The following is a 21,920-nucleotide window of genomic DNA, read 5'->3' as shown; positions in this document are numbered from 1 at the left end:
TACATCCCGGAGAATGGAGACTCCACCCCTAGTCTTCATAAATGAATGAAACGAGCTTACATGTTCGAAGTATTGCCACTTATGTAGCATACTGTGACATTTAGTTGTTTTATGTCCATCGCTCTCTTGCCGTCACCCATATAACTTACAGGAAAACCAAAGTGCTCCCAAATGCCAGATCTGTTGCTTATGGGAGGATTATATTAACGTTACTTGCCATTTTGCAATGAGCTAGTGTAGCATATGCCTGACTGAAGTAGTGTTTGGAGGCGGGCGGGGCAGTCAGCACATTGCCTGCCACATAATTTGGGAAGCCTTGTTGAGCGTAGTTACATCAAAAGCATCATAGTTCACACACTTTATTCTCTTTTATCTTTTTAGATTAGTCTGAATCGTTTGGTTTGTAATGTGTACCAAACCGGAAGCCTCATACCGAAAGGCTAAATATGAATACGCGTATCGTTACACTTTTAATATACTAATATATTAATATATCATTATTAATATATTATTAATATAAACAATCCATACTTGCATGTGTAAATAAAATTAAATAATTACAATATAAGTCATTATAGTTTGAACGTAATCTACAGTCAAGCCCAAATTTATTCATACCCTCTAGCACCTTCTCTGCAGCACTGCACAAGACGTATGGCCAGAAAAGAAATGGTCATGCCCAATTGAGTCTGTTTTTTCTTGTTCATTTTTTTTTTTTCACTTTCATCAATTAGTAAAGTTTGATCCTCACCAGTCTTGCTTGATTTGGGACTAGTGGAGCAGTGCATTGATGGAGTTGTTCTTCAATGTTTTAGCTTTCAGCAATTACATTTACATTACACTAAACTGAACTAAACTCAACTTCAACTGACAACTGAACTGAAGCAGTTTTAATTTACTAGAACTTTATCTATGTTAAGCTGTTTGACACAATCTAAATTGCAAAAACATGTAGAAGTAAAAATTATTTGAACTGAAATTGAATTGAATAATGACAGCATTCATGTTTATTTAAACTGAATAAGGGGCAATGGGTGGCGCAGTGGGTAGCACTATCGCCTCACAGCAAGAAGGTAGCTGGTTCGAACCTCGGCTGTGTCAGTTGGCATTTCTGTGTGGAGTTTGCATGTTCTCTCCATGTTCGTGTGGGTGCCCCGATTTCCCCCACAAGTCTAAAGACACGTGGTATACAGTAGGTGAATTGAGCAAGCTAAAATTGGCCGTAGTGTATGTGTGTGAATGAGTGTTTCCCAGTGATGGGTTGCAGCTGGAAGTGCATCCGCTGCGTAAAACATGTGCTGGATAAGTTTGTGGTTCATTCCGCTGTGTCGACCCCAGATTAAAAATGGACAAAGCCAAAAAGAAAATAAATGATTGTTTAAATAGAGTAAGAGTGATCAAATACAGTGGTGGTGATGGTATATAAACATACTAGTAACGCACATTGTCCCTCATTCTCTCCTTTTAATTATTTTAAAAATACAGTTTGGTAACACTTTCAAATAACTTTACAATATGACTATAGTGTATAGTACTATATAGTAGTGTATAGTACTATATATATAAAGCATTAGCAAATAGTTCATTCATTTCTTAAGCTTTAATTCTACATTAATAGACATTAGTAAGTGGTTTTTAACTACAGCTAGAAATGCTATATTATTGACATAAGGACACGCTTAATGTTTATATTGTCATACTTTGTTAATGATAACCTTTTCACTACTAAATCAAGTGGTGCAATATTTACAAACCAGTTATTTAAGAATAGTTGGTGTTTTTTTAATAATTAATGTAAATTATTAATAAACTTTTTGATAAAACATTTACACATCTTATTTTTCAGACATGCTGTCCTTGGTAAGTAAAGTGTTATTATATAATGTTACTAATAAATTTTGTAGATAAATCTTGATTTATTTATGCATGGACACACCATCACTATATTGAAAATGGGCTTTAAGAGTCTGATAAGTTTTTTATATGTGTAAAGTAGCTGAAACAATTGTCAACTCATTTTTAAAGAGATTATTTTTAAAAAGATTAAACACAAATTGATAGGGCAGTGTCAATATGATTAAGCAATTTCACACCATAGCAATTCAAAGCTATTTATTTTGTGCTTCTTTTCCCATAATTGCCTTTTTTGTGTTTCTCTCTGGGTGTAAAAGGATGATGTAGCACTTTGGGGCAAATATGGCCAGCAGTAATCCAAAACTGGACGCTAAAATGGCAAATATTTCTACAGCCACTGCATATTTTCCGGGAGAGCTCACATATGCTGGGACAAATGCAATCCATACAGCACAGAAAATCAGCATGCTAAAAGTGATGAACTTTGCTTCATTAAAATTATCTGGAAGATTTCTTGCCAGGAAGGCTAAAAGAAAGCTTACTGCTGCCAAAAGTCCAATGTATGCTAATAACATGGAAAAACCAGCCACTGAGCCAATGGCACATTCATATACTATTTTAGAGCGGATATATTGGTTGTTTTTATGGGGTGCTGGTGAGGCAGTTGATAGCCAGACTGCACATATCACAACCTGTATTGCTGTCAATACCAGAACCGTGCATCTTTGTTGAACTGCTCCAAACCATTTCACAGCACCTTTGCTCTCTGGTCGAGATGACTTGAACACAGCTATTACCACCATAGTCTTGACCAGAATGCTGGAGATGCACAGGACAAAGCTTATGCCAAACACAGCATGTCTTAACTGACACGTCCATAACTGGGGCTGGCCTATAAACAGCAGCGCACACAGGAAACACATTTTCAGTGACAAAAGCAGCAGAAAACTGAGCTCTGAATTGTTGGCTCGTACTATAGGGGTATTACGATGAACAGCAAACACAAACATCACAAGAACACAGAAGCAGGTGCCAAGGAGGGAAGCAGTGGTCAGAGAGATGCCCAGAGGATCTTCATAGGACAGAAACTCTACTTCTTTAGGAACGCATTGGTCCTTATATAAATTGGACCAAAACTCATCTGGACACACTGTGCATTCAACTGCACCTGTAAGTGAGACAAAGATATAAGTTGAGAATTTAATAAGAAAATACTTTTTAAATTTAAATAATTGACTTACCTGTTATATTAGAAATCTCACCATCTCCACATGGGAGGCAGTCAAAACAGCAAACCGGCAAGCCCTTAATCGTGGCAAGCCTAGTGCCTGGAGGACAGCTCTCACTGCACACAGAAATTGGGGGCTGAAAGGGAACTAATATTTTAGTAATCATCTTTGAAGTCCCTTTCACATAATTATCAACTTGTCGCTTAAGCTATTTGTCTTTTCATTGTATTCATAGCTTTTTTTTTATTTTATAAATAAATGATTTGTAAGAATCCTTATATTAATATGCAGTGTTATTTACTTTTTTTGACTCAAAGTTCCAATATAATGCATCCTCATCCAGTGTAAGCACCATCCCTGTTGCAACCTCTTCATTTACTACACCAACTGTTTGGACCCTTATTGAGCCATCAGAGCTCGGCTGCCAGTTCAGGACATCATAGATGGCCAAAGCATCTCCATTCTTGTCAAATGACACATGATCCCCAAAGTCTGTGGTAAAGTTGACATTCTGCAGGTAGTGAACCAGCTGTACAGGTTGTAGACAGGACATATTTGAAATATGAATTAATATTTTTGCAAATGTATTGCATTTCCACATTAGCTCTTTTACATGCCTGGAGAGAATGTGTACCTATGTCTCTTACCTGCCAGGGTTTTAGATTTGTTATGTCAGCACAGCTGTTAACACTGAATGGTCCTCTCCCCTCCTCACACTGCATCAAGTCATTAAGTGCATGTGCCAGGGCATAAACTGCCTTATAGACATTGTAAGATGCCCGTAGCTCTGAAACCTCTGTGTATGGTGTGTTTGTGGCGCTCAGATCCTCTTGTCCTGTACATATATTTATGACTTGATCTCCACCATTCTTTTTACCCCCAGTTTCAAAATTGCACCCAAACATGATCTCCCAGAATATCCTGATCATATTATTTCTTGCGTCATTTCTAGGTTGGAGACGTAGCAGAAATTCATGAAGTCCCTCAATCTCTCCACGCCTAATAGCAATGCCAAGTGTGCCCTTCAGAAAGGGCAGTAAACGTGGACTGTGATGTACAAAAGAGGTAGCCCAAGCTTCACTTGCAATCCACTGCCTGTCTGTCATGTTCTGCAACACCAACTCATCAATCAAAGGTATCAGAAAGGAAGGAGTGGAAAAAACAACTATCACTCTAGCTGTAGAGGCCTCAATCATTTTGGTTATGTGCTTAATATCTTCGAGGTTGTTATCATGGGGTAAAATTTCAGAAAAAGCAACACAACCTCCGAACAGCTGCATTTCTTGCTGGAAGGACTGAGCCGCATGAACTCCATAGTCATCATCACTGTAAATGAGACCAACCCAAGTCCATCTAAAATATTTTAAGATCTGAACCATTGCTCGGACCTGGAAGGCATCACTGGGAATAGTTCTGAAGAAAGAGGGGTACTTTTTTCTGTCACTCAAACAGGAGCAGGTGGCATAGTGACTAACCTATTTAATGGAGATGGAGAGAAAGAGAGGGTAAGAGTGACATGAGACAGAGAAACAATATATATTTTTTGTAATGTGTTTTTACACATTCAAAAACAGTTGACAAAGTAAATGACTTTTTTTTTTCACCCCATCTTACTATAGGTACTCGAAACAACCCTAGAATACTTGAAATTGCAATGGAGACAGTTGAACTTGAATCCCCTACGATTCCAATCACTGGGGGTGGGCCAGTGCAGTTGATGTTATAGAAGAACTCTTCTGTTCCACTAGCCATGGATATGGCAGCCCGAAATGCCATTCCTAGCATGACACAGTTGTCATATAGATGGTAACCAAGAGTGATGTTTGGCAGAAGGTTTGGATTTTTATTGATTTCATCAATTGCAAAAGCCATGGTTTGTGCCTGCTGGAAGCTTTCCATGTCAAATCTAATTAAAATACAATAATAAAAATCAAAACAGATTTACATATTCTGTTACCAGTACAATTAATACTGAATTCAATATCATGTGATATTTCAATAAAACAACTAGACAGACAGACTTTGGATTTTTATTTTAGCCGTATTTAAAAAATTTTTATTGACTCCATACTCACTGCTCACAGTATGGTGATTCTGGCTCTTTTTTGAAGTCCAGATCTGGGAACACTGTGAGGAAGTCAACCTCAAACAGGCCACCAAGTATAACATCGCCATCATGATACATTTCATTCAACCTGAAGTGTCCCTGGAGCTGACAGGTTTTTGATCCGAGTACTGAAGCTGTCATAAAGAAATTAAAAGACAGATAGATGGAGATGTTCAGAATGACCCACATTTTGAGTCACCTAACCACGCTAGACTCAAGCAAAACCACACACAACCATCATTACACATTAGTGCACTTAATTTATGATAAATGTTGTGTGGGGTGTTGCTTTAAAAGAGCAGGCGGTGCTAATTGTTCATCCCTGGACATCAGGGTGTTAAGACCAGACTACATCTAATGTAGAAGCTTTGGGAAATTACATTAGTACTTGTCCACGTATTCTTCCTAACAGTGCTGTTCCATCAAATATCCTCTAGATGTCAGTCCTGCATTTGGCTTTTTTTTTTTTTATGAAGAAATAAAGAGAATAATAATATTAACCTGCCTTGAAATCTTACTCTGGTAGTGCCATGGTAAAATGATCCTATTAAATTGTAATACTAAACTGTGAAAAATGTAAGAAATTTTTAACTAGACGATTAATGAATACATGTCATGGTGACTTTAAAGTGTTGGCTTGCACTAGAAAAGAACCAGCATTTGTTTTTTTCATTCTTTCATGTTCTTTTCAGCTTAGTCCCTTTATTAATCTGGGGTCGCATGTGTTTTATGCAGCAGACGCCCTTCCATCTGCAACCCATCACTGGGAACCCCCCATACACTCTCATTCACACACATACACTACAGACAATTTTAGCTTACCCAATTCACCTACACCGCATGTCTTTGGACATGTGGGGTAAACCAGAGCACCAGTAGGAACCTATGCCGACATCGGGAGAGCATGCAAACTCCACACAGAAATGGCAACTGACCCAGCCAAGGCTCAAACCAGTGACCTTCTTGCTGTGAGGCAACATCGCTAACACTTAAGTTTAGGTACCAATTCAAATCATTTGCTACTGGCTAATAGGCAGGTAAAACTTTCTTCTTTCTCAAAGAAAATGAATGAACTGGCATTTGCTACAACTAAACTCTCACAATTGATTGCTGCGAGCCCCCAGTTAGCAACCAAAAAGCAGCGAGCTCCACACCACCTCTGTATTCACCTTGCTTTTCACCTTTGAGAGCCCTCCAGCGTTGCGCCACGGCCCCAACTTTTTGCGGCTCGTTCGAACTGCTTATTTTAATGAATTGAGTCAACACAATTCCAAAGTTGTATTCGGGACAATATGATTGTTTTATGTTCAACTTAAATTTGTAATAAAGATAATATTACCTTTTTATGTGAACACATGAATGAATTTTGTGATTACGTTGGGTGCCCCCTTAGATAACAGTATCTAATCAAATCTTTACAGAAAAAGAACCCACTGTCTGTTGCTTTCAAAAGTATCTGGATGCAGCCTTGATGATGCAAGCTGAGACTACATATCTCAGTGATACAATGTCAGACAAATTGCACTTGATGGAGCTAGTGATGCCACTGTGAGGGGTAGGGTTAGGGGTGGGGTTAGGTGAATGTAATAAAAAGGATTGGATGCAGCTCAGATTGCACTGCACCAGGTCGGCATCCAGACCCCTCTCGTTGCTTTTGCTAGGCCAATGTTTTTTTTTTTATTACTCTGTGATAGAAATCTAAGGGCTCTTCAAGTTGTGTAGTTTTTTCACATATAGCGTGCGGTATCAAATTCCATTAAAACAACACTTCCTGCAGTTTATATTCACATCCAATATCTCATTTGTCATCGGGGAATGCATAAAATATTACTGAATAAAAGTGAAAATGCCAAACTGCAGTTAAAGTCGACAAATTAAAATGAAACACCTGAAATTATATGAAAGTCCCAAGGAAATGTAGACAGTGTGGCGATGCAATGACGTTAATCGAATTATGTGCTATAACTTGTAATATGAGATCATGAAAGGAACATTCAAAAAAACAACTCACGTAAACAGCTTAATCATTTTACAGTCTTATTCAGATTAAGGTAAATAATTCAATGCCACATCGTCTACGAGTCTAGTGTCATTTAGTGACAATATGTTTTACTGATTTATATGTTTCACATTTTACTGATCATTAAGGCCTCCAGAATATTCACACTTTGACTATTTTACTAATGGTGGGGAATTTAATATTCACATTTATAATCAAGAAATCAATGCTGTAAATTAACTCATGACTGTTTTTCTGACATGTACAGGGACTCACACAATCATAGACAGACTCTAGATTTATTTGTGTTACTAAGGGTTTACACTTTTCATCCACTCTTAAGGATGTCACACTACCTGGTCATGTCATTTTTTTTTCTTTGATTTATTGATCACTCCAGTCACTGAGGACAGCCCTCACAAAAAAAATAAATAAATAACTGCAGTGCAACAGCAGTATAGAAGTATAACGGCACTAAAATTAAGTACAATTGCAAAATTTCAGTACAATGAAGTAAAAACACAGTTCAAATACAGTACAATAAAGTTCAACAGCAGTATACTGTATGTTGCAATAAACTGGAGTAAAAACAAGTAAACTCTTTGCAGTATTTACTGCTCTTGTGTTGATGTATTCTACTTGCCAATTGTGTGGTAAGAACTGTACTGCACTTGTGTTCCAAGTGGTTTGTTCTTCAACATCTTCCAATAATATTTTGTACTTTTTTCAGGGATATAATGCAATAAAATTCAACAGCAGTAAGATCCGCATTACAACTGAACCTTAAATAAACTGAAAGGTCCCTTACAAAAAATTACTGCCCTTTTTGGTAACACTTTATAATAACTACACACTATGAGTCATTTATTAAGCATTAGCATCTAGTGAATTCATCATTTGTTAAGCATTAACTCTACATTAATAAACATTAGTAAGCAGTTTATGACTACAGCTACAAATCCTGTATTCTTGACTTATAACCACATTTATAATGTGCTTAATAATTGTACTTTCTAAATTTGTGACTGGTTGATTTTTCATTACTAAATTATGGAGTGCATTGTTTTCAAACCATTTGTATTTAAGAATAGTTGGAGGTTTTTAAGATCATTCAGAAATGGTTAGTAAATGATTAATAAACTATTAAAATTAACATATTATATATCTTATTATTCAGGCATATAGTAATAGTTACTTTGTATGTTTTACTAGTAACTCAACTTCATCCAGTTTTGTGACCTAATCTAAAGGTCTATTTATGCTTTATAAATCCCTAATAAATGACAAATAAAGGCTTAGTATCAAATGAATATTAAATCTTTGCAATCTTATCTAAAATGTAAAATTACTGTAAAATTAAACATTACTGAATAACAGGAGTGTCAAAATACGACATAAAATTGGATAAACCTAAAATATAATAATTTAACAATATAATAGGATGCAATGTTTAAATTGTACAGTAATTTTATTCTAGATAAGATTGCAAAGATTTATTTTTTATTTGATACAGTTTCATTTGTGTATCTTCAAATGAATATAACTGAATAAAGTCCTCTCTTTTATTACATTTTTTCCCTGTTTAGAAAATAACTGAGTTTTTAATTGTCATTTATTAGCAATTTAGAAAGCATTAATAGTCCTCACTTTAGATTAGGTCACAAAACTGAATGAAGTTGAGTTAATAAAGCATTTATTACATACCAATTAACTATTATTATATGCCTGAATAATAAGAATTATAAATGTTCATTTGTTTATTAATTATTTACTAACTTATTCTGAATTAATTTAAAAAACCACCAACTGTGCTTAAATAACTGGTTTGTAAAAAATGCAATACTTAATTTAGTAATGAAAAATAAATCATTAACAAAGTATGAAATCATTAAGCACATTATAAATGTGGTTATATGTCAGAAATACAGCATCTGTAGCTGCAGTTATAAACTGCTTACTAATGTTTATTAATGTAGAGTTAATACTTAACAAATAGTGAATTCACTAGATGCTAATCCTTAAGAAATGCTTTATAGTGTGTAGTTATTATAAAGTGTTACCCAGTTTTTTATAAGAATATTGCAGTTCTTTAAAGGAATACTGCAGTTTTAGTTGACTTTTGAAAAGTGCCGTGTTTTGGACACGAAAAAAAACTGCATTTTGTAAGTATATTGCAATGTATTCCTGCAATACAACTGAAGTACTACTACACTAGATGTGTGGACTCGAGTCATGTGACTTGGACTCGAGTCATGAATTTGATGACTTGAGACTCGACTTGACAAAATATAAAAAGACTTGCAACTCGACTTGGACTTTCACTTGGACTTGCGCCTATTGACTTGTAAAGACTTGCTACTTCCCATTAAAAGCCCAAAGATAAAAAGTATGTTGACTCGGACCGCTCTATCTCTGATCTCAAAGCACCGTAGATTGTTATGATTCGACAGCGTCCAACGTGACTACTATGAGGCGCCGGAGTGGACAAAAGTCAAGCGAACACTGAGAGACCGAGCCAATACTCGCACGCCAATACTCCGTCTCTCCCGTGCGTACATTCGGTCTCTCTGCGTTCGCTTGACTTTTGTCCACTCTGGCGCCTCATACTGTACCTTTCGTTCAGTACACAAATTGTAAGTCTGCATATAATCTCTGAGAGCGCTCAAGAAAGTTTGTGTGTGATCAGAGCATATTTAAGAGCGTGAGAAAATTGGGTGCAAGCAGCATATATTTGAGAGCTCGCAAGCAGTTTCCTCCACAAACAGGAAATCAGTGCACAAGCATCACACAAGATAGAGAGCAAAGTACTTCAACGTTAGGTGAAGAAAACAACGTTATTGTTTATATGAAGTAGCCTACTTCATTGAGAATATGTGCTACCATTTTACATTGCTGCCAGATGGATTAGCATCTTAAACTCCTCAGCACACACGAGATTCAATTAACAAAATACCAATTTCACTCAATTTTACTTTGCAGCATACAGGACTTGTTGGTTTACTGCTGCCTCATTGAGGTCGTTTATGTAATTTTAGCTAATCACAAGTTGATCACCGAAGACATAACATAGCACAACTAAACTTAATGAATTAGACAGCAGTAGACCTGCAATTTCTGTGTGATGTGAGGCAAAATGGAATCTATTGTGGTGGAACTCGTTCTTGTGCAATGTAGAGACGAGACGCAGCACTGTTGAGCACTTTTTCAGAAAATTCCATTTGTATTTTTATGTATCTGAGCAATGTTTTTTTTATAAAAAAGGTTTGTTTAATGAATACAGATATTACAACCATACATAATCTGTATACATTTTATTTTTCTGTTAAAAAGACTCGAAAAGACTCGAAAGTCAAACCGTAGGACTTTGGACTTGACTTGGGACTTGACTCGGGACTTGCCTGTCTTGACTCGGGACTTGACTCAGGACTTGAAGGCAATGAATTGAGACTTACTTGTGACTTGCCAAACAATGACTTTGTCCCACCACTGGTTAGACCTTACCAGGGTTTTTTTTACTGTAGAATACTGGCAACACTGTTGCCAGTTAATCACTGTAATAGTTTGGTTACAGTGAGTAACTAACAAGTGTTGCCAGTTTAATACTGTAACCGAACTATTACAGTGACTAACTGGCAACAGTGTTGTAGCAGTAACTAACTGGAAACTGCTTCCAGTTAATTACTGTACTGTAGTGTTACAACTCACAACATTATACTGCATACACATTAATGGTATGTCGTATATAGTTATTGTAGTATTACTAAAATTAATCAGTATTCTTAACTGTTTTTAAAATAGAAAGCATATAAATTCTTTAGACAAATGTATTCTATTGATTTGGCATCAAACAAATATACAACAGAAAATGTATAACAAAAATAAACATATCAGCAGATATCAATACATTTTATTTTTAAACAAAACATGCAGTGTATATAGCACAGGTGTCAAACATTTAAATAACATCTGACATATTACTGAGGGCCACAGGTCTGCACAGTGTAGCCTTAACCCTAATTAAACACACCTGATCAAACTAATTGAGGCTTGTTAGAAATCTAAAGATAATGTTGAAGTTTGAGTTTGACAACCATGGCACTGTATATAGCATATTTTTAAAGCAACTGCCAACATTTATCACAATCACATATCCATTAAAAAACAATTAGTGCTGTCAATCGATTAAATATATAGATTAAAAATAACTAATTAATCACACTTTTTTCAATTAATCACAATTAATCGCATTTAAAAGACTGAAACTTGTAATTTTGGCTATTCAAATGTAAAATTAATGTAAATGCAAGACAAAAAAACTATTTAAATTCAAAATATGATTGTTTGTTAGAATTAGTTTAAATTGTAACACAAATTTCTTCATTCTTCACCCGCAATAAACCATCAAGATCCTCAAACTGTTGCCTTGACAGCGATAGTTATTACAGAAATAAAAACACAGGCATGTAAATGTCATTTAAATTTCTAAACAATCAATGCCAATAAAGAAAAAAATGATTTTCATGTTGCATTCTAAGTGGACTGCAAAAAAATGCCAAAATACAGGCATTGCAAATATGGAAATTGTAAAATTATAATAATAAAGTAATGAATACAATTGCAAAAAGTTGTATTGCTGTGAGTGAGAACATTAATTATAAAGTAGAAACAATTTTGTTTCCTTTACATTTAGCCAGTTGCTAAGACAGTCCAATCTGTTGACATTATTGGGGGAAAATGTGGCCCTTTTCTTTTGAATGATGTTACCTGAGAGTGAGAACAGTCTCTCACAAGCAGAATCACAGAAACAGCATATGAATGAAAAGAAAGAAAAAAATAATAAAAAAATCGCTCAGCACTGAACCTCATGTTGTTCCAAACCTGTAGTGATAATAAAAAATAAAACAAATAATTTATGCATTTATTTAAGAAAGCCTTTATACTATAAATACCACTTCATTTAGCCTCTGCAAAAATGTATGAAAGTGCTGTTTAAGGGAGAGATTTTTGAATTTCGCCATTAAAAGTATGTCGTTCATATATAATACTTATCTTTGAATAAGCTTTAATGTGGCATTACTTGTCTCCTGATTTACAAGGTTAAATAATATAGGGTTAAAAACATAAAAGGAACAAAAAAAACACTTAAGTTTTTTAAGTTTCAAATAATTATAAAAAAATATTGTATCAAAAGAACATACACACATACATACTCTAGATATGGTTAGAAACATGTTTGTCAAAAAAAAAAAAACAGGCACACACATCAATTTAAAATAAAAAAGGATTAAAATAATTATAAAAACAAAATATCGGCAACACAGAGAATCCAAAGGATTCATTATTTTTATTATTATTTACATAAAAAAGCTCAAGAGGACAAATGTTTCTATTGTCCCTATGAATTCATGGTTGGAATCATCTTTTTGTGATTCCCTGTGATTATTCATGTGTACAAGTTACCTAACTGAGGAGATTGGAATTTAATGTTTTTTATGTGAATAAAATATGCTTAGTTGCCAGAAAGACACATTACACTGTTTGCTTCTGTACATTATCCAATATCCAATTACCCTTCCTGTCGTGTTTGGGTCAAATCTGACCGATTTACAACTTATGATATCCTCCACACTATGCATTGGAACATATAAAAGTGATGATCATCTCTTTCATTGAATTTTGAGTGTTTTAATCAAGCTTGTTAAACCTGTGGTGTTCCCGGTCAAAAGTGACTGCCATAGGAAATCAATGGGTATCCAATTCATCCATCAGACAGAAAACATCCCCACACACACTACGCCAACTCACTTACTCACACTTACTCCCTCACTCACGCACTCACTCACTCACTCACTCACACATTTCAGACTGAACAATGTCTTTTGCAGGTACACATCTCTTTTACATGCTTATGTGCCAATCCTCCAGCCTGATCTCACAACTAAACATAACTATTTTACGTTTTGTCAGTTTAGTGGCTAATTCATACAAGTTCAGTCGTACAAATAGTATGATTTTTGAAAAGAGGCATGTCACCCAACCCCACCCCTAAACCCAATCGTCATTGGGGATAAGCAAATTGTACAAAACTGTAAGAATGAGATCGTACAAATTCATATGGATTAGCTACTAAACCCATAAGTTATGAATTGCCATGAAAGTGTTGGATCCTCCAATGGGAGTCAACTTCCTAATAAAACAGTGTATCATATCTTCACACAGACTAGGTGTCTGTTATGTGAATCCATTTGTGTGTCTTTCTTTGTTTCTTTTCTTATTTTATTCTTCTTGTTTATTTATTTATTTATTTCTCTCTCTCTAGAAAGAAGCTCAGAGAAGGAATCTTGTTCCCTTTCTTTCTTTTTTCTTTCTTTCTTTCTTTCTTTCTTTCTTCCTTAAATTTCTTCCGATCTCTGTTCAGCCAATCTCTGAGTCTAGCAGAAGCACTTTCAGCTTAGCTTAGCAACAACTATTTTATTATATTAGACCATTATATCGCTCAAAAATGACCAAAGTATAACTAGTGCTAGTTCTGTGTCCCTGCGCTCTATACCTTCTATAGTCACTATTCCCTATATTAGTACACTATAGCATATAGCATAGGATAGCATTTTGTTTGTGCTTTGCTGGTTGATAAATCATTCAGATGGATTAAAATTTCAATTTCTTTGGTCAGACCCTCTGATAGTTATTTTAGTTAGCTTTCTATTAGTAAAACAAAGTGTTTTGATTTCTGTCATCTATTGTTCAGTTTGTAATACATTTTCAGTGCCTAATTTTATGTCTAATTCTGTAAATTCATGTTAAACACTACTTTGACACTTTGTTCACAGCTAAAGAATGTTAAATACAAATTTGGTGGAGAAAAAAGATTTTTTTGTGCTAATGTAAGAGCAGTTAAAACAGATCAGTCAATTTTGACCGGGAACACTAAAGTAAGGAGTAGGATGTGAACACAACAGGAGGGTTAATAAATATACTTAAATGAAAGTAATGTAAAAATATATATGAGCAGAGGCTAAACCATTTGAACACATTTTACTTACTCATTGTAGATTCTAATTTAAGGCTTAAAAACATATCAGACCTTGCATTTGAATTGATAGACAGAATAGAGCACACTCAGAAGTAAACACATCAAACACCTAGCTCCCTTAAAGGGCCAACATTTTCTGAATACTTTTTACACATTTTGTGTTTAAAATAAGACAGACATCCTGTGTATGAGTGTATTAATGCCTAAAACATAGTTTTCTGCCTTAATATAAATGCACTTCTCTATAAATAGCAACATAAGGAACAGAGAACATGGGACAGTAATGGTTGAACAGTTATTTACTATCTATTTTCACGCTTACTACCTGTAATGAGTTCATAAAATAAATTACTGTAATTTATTCTTTGCACTACACAATTTCAACTCCTACTCCGTTTACAGTAAAATACTGTTTCTTTTTATTACAGCAAAACACTGGCTATTTTACAGGTATTTACTGCATAATCTACAGTAGGGTTAACAGTGTGCAGTACAAACGCAGAACAACTGCAATTCAAGTGAATTACTACTACAGTACAACAGCAGTACAACTACTGCAATAGTGCTAAAGTGATACTTCTGCTATAATGCAGTACAACTACTGCAATAGCACTGAAGTACTACAACTGCTATAATTCAGTACTGCTACTGCAATACATGCTAAACAAGTTATTGCACTTAGGTACATAAGTATTAAAAGTGCACTTTAGTTTTTGTTATGTCTTGCAGTATTGTAGATCAATTTTGTAGCTTAGCTTAGCATGAATTATTACTTTTTACATACAATACAAAAGCAGGGGACGGAGGGGTCAAAGGTCAAGCTTAAGCTCAAGGTTTTTTATGTAAATACATTTTATTACTAAAACGTGATTGCCAATTTTCTAATGTCTATCTATAACTAATTTGTTTAGGCTGCATAATTCAAAACTCTAATTTTATATTAAGTCTATATTTAATATATCTACATTTAATTAAGTCATCACCCTAACAATACAATCTTTTTGGTAGTGAAGTACTAATATAACTGCAGTACAACCTCTGCTATACAACTGCAGTACTAGTACAAAACAACTGCAGTACAACTACTGCAGTACAGGTGAAGTACTACCACAATACGTAGGACTACAGTAGTACTGCAGTACAGGTCCAGTACTACAATACATAAAACTAAAGTGCAGTTTCAATACCACTGAAGCATTGGAGGGTGGGCTGTCATTATCTGTTATTATCAGGGGTGGTGGGTGGTGTCATCGTCACTGCCACTTGACCAACTAGATGGGCGTTATGTGGAGGATAAAAAAGAGGGTAAGCCTCAAAGAGCCGTGGGTTACAACTATTCCAAGATCTACGCAGACCGGTTGAAGAACCGCTGTCTTCACAGGCTGCTTTCCAAAATGCTTACGCAAAAGTGCATGCTCTGATGTGTTGTTTCTCAGGATTAGTTTGCAGCAGTAGAGCTAAAGAAATTTCATGTCTCCATGCTTACACACCAATGGCAGGTGGCCTCCGCAGCGTCCTTTAGGGATTTTTCTCAACATACCATTGTATACAAAAATTCATAGATTTTAACTAGGTCTATATTTTACGACTCCCCAAAAATATAAATAGGCATTAAAGCACTTCGCAGGTAAGTAAAGGCAAGTTAGGGCCAGAAGGCACATTGGAGGGCTGCATCCCTGGTGATGATATGTGCTCACGCTCAGCCTGGCAAGCTCTCACCAGGGCCATGGCAAGGTTCAACCACTGGCGTTTTCCATACATTTCCCCATAGTGGAAGTCATTCACATCACCCTGGCTACATTGTTTCACTATCTGAACAATGGAAACATTATATAAGGACCTGTCTTTTTCATTTTGATATAAGCAACTTAACAGACACCAAAACTGTTAAGGCATTGTGTAGTTAAATGTTTATAAGAAAGTCATCTTCACTGAATGCACATAACAAAATGGAGCCTATAACATAACTGCCTCCCTTCATTTCCATTGATAAATCGGATATGGAACATACCGTCTCTTTTGCTGAATATCAGTTTTAATAATCAATAATGGACATTATAAAAGTATAACATACAATATATTCAAAATAGGAAATAAAGACAAGCAGTCAGTCAAATGTGCAGAATCAGTGTATGTGGTTACATAAATAATATATTAAAGGGCACATAGGTTACCCCTTTTTTCATATTTAATATAGGTCTTTTGTGTCCCCAGAATGTGTCTGTAAAGTTTCAGCTCAAAACACCCATCAGATTATTTATTATAGCTGTTTGAAGTGTCTATATTACAGCTGGAAAAAAGTTTTTGCTGTTTTTTTGTACTGGCCCTTTAAGGCTAGTCCTCCCCGCCCACTGTTCCTACATGCCTGTCAGCAATCGCCGCCCTCGGCTGCCTCAGGAAGCAGATCTCACGTAACGTGTGCGAGAAATACTACAGTAAGAACTTTAACAATCAGTATTTGATGCATTTTTTGTGGCGTTGCAACAATGAGTCACACACAATGTCAATACAAAGTTCACGCACACACACACAGCGCAGACACACACACACACATAGCACAGACACAGAGAGAGAGACAGCGCGTTAAGCTTTGCACTCGTTTTGCACGCATATGTGACATGATACTGGTAATCTCCACTGCTGTATGGATATCTGTTAAGTTAATGTACAAAATAAACCCGATATAACATCCACAAACCGGGATTGAAGCGTCTTCTTTTATAATTGTTCTGACACGCGGCTGTGCTGATGAAGTAAATTTGAAGTGAATCGCTATAATTTTCACACATGCACTGTTTTAAAACATTTTAAACTTGTAAAACTCACTCTTGATCACGTCTGATGATGATTGATGATCCTAGCAAGCTGAACAGACATTTTATTCCCGGTTGCTTTGTGCATGTCTGGTCTTGTTGATATAATTATATGCGTTACTATGGAGACATGTTAATTCGCTCAGCTGTCAATCAATATTGGTGGGCTGGGGGACCGCACTCCTACGTAAAGTTGCGGTTGATCTGAAAACCGCTCCAATTGGTCCACCGTTTTTATGTTGTTAAATTAAAAAAAAAAAAACACTGGGTGTGTTTATTTCACCCCAATATGACAGTTTATACACTATACTTACACACGTCTGTCCAAACTGCTTTAAAAGTACATTTTTCACCATAGGTGCCCTTTAATATAAGTAATTGGTGGAGAAATGCATTTAGTTTTAAATTAAATGGGTTAAATTTGACCTGCAACATTGAGATGTACTCTATACTTCAAACATTCATATTTAACATGCTCAATTGTTAATCATTGTGACAGAGTTGGTCCATTCACGTCAAAGAGAGGGCGGGACCGTTACTCATCGTGGAAGCTCCTTAGATGTTGGTGGTTCGTAACACTTCATTAATCCAGCTATTGGTTCAATGAGATGTCACTTGCAAGAGGGCAAAGGTCGGTGGCCATTTTGATTTCACAATGTTTACATATGACAGGACATTACTCCCAAACGCATTATAGATTTAGTTGTTTTGGCTACTAGTTTGAAATGATAGCACTGCATTCCGTGGCTGTTTATCGACATATACGTGAGATGTGGACTAAGTATTTTCCTGAGTTTGATTGCCTGGATCCTTGCAGTGTTGTAAATTATTCTGTGGACAGCGGGAGGCTTGAGGGGTGAGTTTCTTCAGTTATTATTGTTTCTTTGGTTGTTGGCAGAAAGTTTGGCTTTATTGCAACAGCTCAGATGCCGGCATCTGAGAGATTCTAGTGGAGTTTGTGGACTTGAAGGCATGGCAGATGTGTGTAGGATGAGCCCGGGGAAAGCAGGTGGTGGCATGAAGTGGAAGTAGAGGAAGATATGTTGATGGCATTGTCAGAATCAGGATCGGTTTTATTGCCAAGTGTGCTGTACACACAGAAGGAATTTTTTTGGCTACAGAAGCTTCCAGTGTACATAAAGTGACAAGTGACAACCTGAAAATAAATATGAGAAAAGACAACAAACATTAAACAGATGCAATTAGACAAAAAGCTCTGGATGTTGAATTGCATGTACAGACTTGTTATAAATATACAAGTTATAAGGTTCTGTGTACAAATGCCTATGAAAAAGTATTCCACATGTTTATTGCACAGTAGGGGAATATTTAACTGTTCATAAGGTAGATTGCCTGAGCAAGAAACTTTTCCTGTGTCTGGCTGTTTTTGTGCTTGGTGCTCTGTAGCGCCGACCAGATGGTAACAGCTCAAACAGGAAGTGTGCTGGGTGTGAGGGGTCCAGAGCAATTTTGCAAGCCCTTTTACTCACTCTGGAAGAGTACAGTTCTTGAAGTGTAGGAAGGGTAGTGCCAGTGATTCGTTGAGCAGTCCGGACTATTCGTTGTAGTCTATGGAGTTTGGTTTTGGCAGCTGAGCAGAAGCAGACAGTGATTGAAGTGCAGAGGATGGATTAGATGTCAGCGGAGTAGAACTGTACGAGCAGCTCCTGTAGCAAGTTAAACTTCACAATAGAGTCTATGTGAATGTCCCATTTCAAATCCTGAGAGATGGTGGATGCCCAGGAACCTGAATGACTCTACTGCAGCCACAGTGCTGTTCATGATGGTGAGTGAGGGGAGTGCAAACTTCAGGAGCTTGATGGAGGGGTCTTTTGCACTGCAGTCATTGATGTACTGGGAGAGGAGCAGTTGGGAGATCTGTTAAAGATCTGTGAGAAAATGGAGGTTCTCAGAGCAGGTTCTTAGACAGGCTGGTGAAATACCGCCTGGGCCTGGTGCTTTCCTTCTCTTCTGTTTTCTAATAATCTGATGCACATTATACTCACTGATCTGAAGTGCAGGGGGGAGAGGGGGTGGCTGGAGGAGTTGATGGCTGTTTAGAGAGATGGTCAGGGTGGGGTGTGGGGTGTCTTGTCAGGGCTCTCAAATCAACAATTAAACATTCAGCTCATCTGCAAGATGTTTATTGCCGTCTATGCTGGGGGACGGTGTGAATTATGGTTTATCTTTGTTAAATGATAAGTAAGTCCTGGTAGGGATGCATAACTCCTCACAAAAACTGATGTATGATGTTACAGGGCTGGGTGGTGCTGAGCTGCACCTGGATTTTCAGGGGAGAGCGGGGCTCTTGCCGAATTTGTTGTTGTTTATCAGTTCTTTTACACGGTTTGGTGGTGCGATGCTGCAAGAAGCTTTGAAGCTGGAGTGTTTTTTGTAGCAGGAGTGGTCTTCAAAAAAGAAGATGAGGGAGTAATGTTAGTCGGGTTATTTATAGTGAGTTTGGAATGATCCGATTGGCTTATTAATGATTACAGATGAGAGACCAGCTGCGATCAATCATATCACATGCTCCTTTCGAAATTAGTTTGTTAAACTTCACAAAGTATCTGTTTATTTGTATATTTGTTTGTTTATTTTGTTTAAGCAAACATGCCGAGCAGACGGACACACAACGCTTTGCAAGTACAGTGGGACTCCGCCCACTGCTGTGTGACTCAAGATGTGCAGAACACCCAAGAGCACAGCATGATTTAAAGCATAAGCTTAAAGAATGATCTGCTGCAATATTTTTTAATAGAGCTCATGTTAATATTGTCTCCTTGTCCTCATTTGTAAGTCGCTTTGGATAAAAGCGTCTGCTAAATGTAAATGTAATATTAAAAAGGCTTTATTTTCTGCTGCTATATGTGCATAATATTTCACATGTATATGAAAAAAAAAAAAACATGAAATACACTGAAACTGGGCCATTAACAGTTTTTAAAAGCATAATAGTAATATCAAGGAGAACAATGACGTTTTGAAGAAGCAAAAACTGAACTGAAATGAAATTAAGTTGCGGGAGTTCATTTTCTCGTAATCCAGTGTCAAAATTCTTTTTATTTAGTGAGGTGTTTGATGTATTCATTTTTATGCTTCTAATGAAATGATAATCGAATCCCTAGTAGCATTCAAGTTATAGACGTTTCTGTTTTTAGATTGAGATTTTTAGTTCATCCACAACATTTTGAAAAATAGTTTTTCAGTGAACAAACCATCATCATACCTGCCAACACTCCCGTTTTTCCGGCAGTCTCCCGTATTTCAGACCCATCTCCCGCATTGTTCTGTCTCCCGGAAAACTCCCTGAATTCCACAATGCACCCCCCCCCCCTCCAACTTTTTGATTCAGTCCCCATGTGCACAGAACCCAATGCGCAACCATCTTCATACCCGCTCTTTAGTTTGCTTGCACACTAAAACCCACTGCCTCCCCCCCACCCCGGTCTTCACTTTGCCCCCTGGATAAATTCTCCCGGATTTTAAGATCTGAATGTTGGCAGGTATGATTATCATAAAAAACATCAAAATAAAAAATGATAGCTTCTTCTGTTGTAATTCCTCTGGCTTGTAGCATGCACTGCTGATGATTCCTTGTAAACCAATAACATCTGTAATTCCCTGTAAACAGTATTTCTGCAAGTATAGCTCCACCCTGTTCTGTTTGGCTAGGTTCCCTTTGGAAAGGGTGCCAAAGGGGTGTTATGGTGCATTCACACCAGATGCGGATGAAGCATCAAGCGTGAATTATTTACATGTTAAGTCAATGCAAAGAATAGACATTCTGTGGTGCAATTTGTGCGGATGAAGCAGCGCGAATTGAGCGTCACATAAAGCACAGCTAATCTCTTAATAAAATTCATGTTAGCCATTTAGCAACTAAGCTAGAGTCACTGGTCAGACAAAAGCCCCGCCCATGATGCAAATCACAGTCTATTGTTAAGTGAATTTGATGCGCAAATGAAGCAAATAAACTCAAAATGTTCACACGTCTATTTAAGTGCGAATAGCACGATTTATTTGCACATAACACATCTGGTGTGAGAACAGCATTACCTAAGTTGTGCTTACCCCCCTTACTTGCCTTGCTTTTTTGGTACTATTTTATTTTTGCTATAAGCTATATTGTGGATACTTTCTACACAATCCCAATGGTGTTTAGGGATTTCCTTACAAAAAAATATATAATAATTGGGCCTTTGGAAGAATTAGGTGCAACATCCCTCAACAAACTGACAACTGCACCCTATGGAAGCATGAGGTGGATCAGGGATGATAAACTTCTCTTTGGCCGCATTTACACTGCACTGTTCAAGTGACTCAATTCCGATTTTTTTCTCTCTCATGTGACACAGATCGGATATTGCCCATGTACGTGTAAGCAGGATCAAATCACATGGATTCCGATTTACTCAAATCAGATTCAGGCCTTGTTCATATGTGGAAATTTATCCGATATGAATCGGATCTGTGCCCTCGTGTCTGCAGTGAAATGGCTCGTTTTCACTGACTGGTACGGTACGGTTCGGTACGGGTCACCTTTATCAGGCTTGCGTTTCCACTAACAAGGGTACCCTTTTGATGGGCGTGGTGTATGACAGAAAGTTTTAGTCAACGTCATTCTAGCTCGAGGAAATGTCTACAATAAAGCTGTATGGGTCGTTCACATAACATGAAAAGCACTTCTCACAAAACAGATGCTTCATACACATAAATACTTGTGTAGAAATGTTTATTACTAACTTTTCAATGAACATGAGTTGATTATAACTGCAGATCAAAGACAGTGCGAAACAGCCTACTGTAACGTCTGTAATTATATAAAAAAAAATAAATAAATGAACATATATAAACACATACATCCCCCTACAGTCTCTGATATGTT

At 36.6% G+C, this 21,920-nt stretch overlaps 1 protein-coding gene across 1 annotated transcript; it reads right to left on the bottom strand.

Annotated features, from left to right (window-relative positions):
* Positions 1-2,108: 2,108 nt before the first annotated feature.
* On the bottom strand, positions 2,109-5,379 carry LOC130245739 (extracellular calcium-sensing receptor-like). The gene is made up of 6 exons (XM_056478500.1): positions 5,159-5,379; positions 4,698-4,989; positions 3,731-4,558; positions 3,385-3,612; positions 3,096-3,219; positions 2,109-3,022 (listed from the first exon to the last, which is right to left on the bottom strand). Exons 1-6 carry the CDS (start codon positions 5,377-5,379, stop codon positions 2,109-2,111), a joined length of 2,607 nt encoding a protein of 868 aa, XP_056334475.1.
* Between the last annotated feature and the right edge of the window lie 16,541 nt (positions 5,380-21,920).

The sequence above is a fragment of the Danio aesculapii genome, chromosome 18 (genome assembly GCF_903798145.1).
Source record: "Danio aesculapii chromosome 18, fDanAes4.1, whole genome shotgun sequence".
Lineage (NCBI taxonomy): Eukaryota > Metazoa > Chordata > Actinopteri > Cypriniformes > Danionidae > Danio > Danio aesculapii.
Note: the sequence above shows the minus strand (reverse complement) of the source record. Positions and strands in the feature narration are given on the sequence as shown.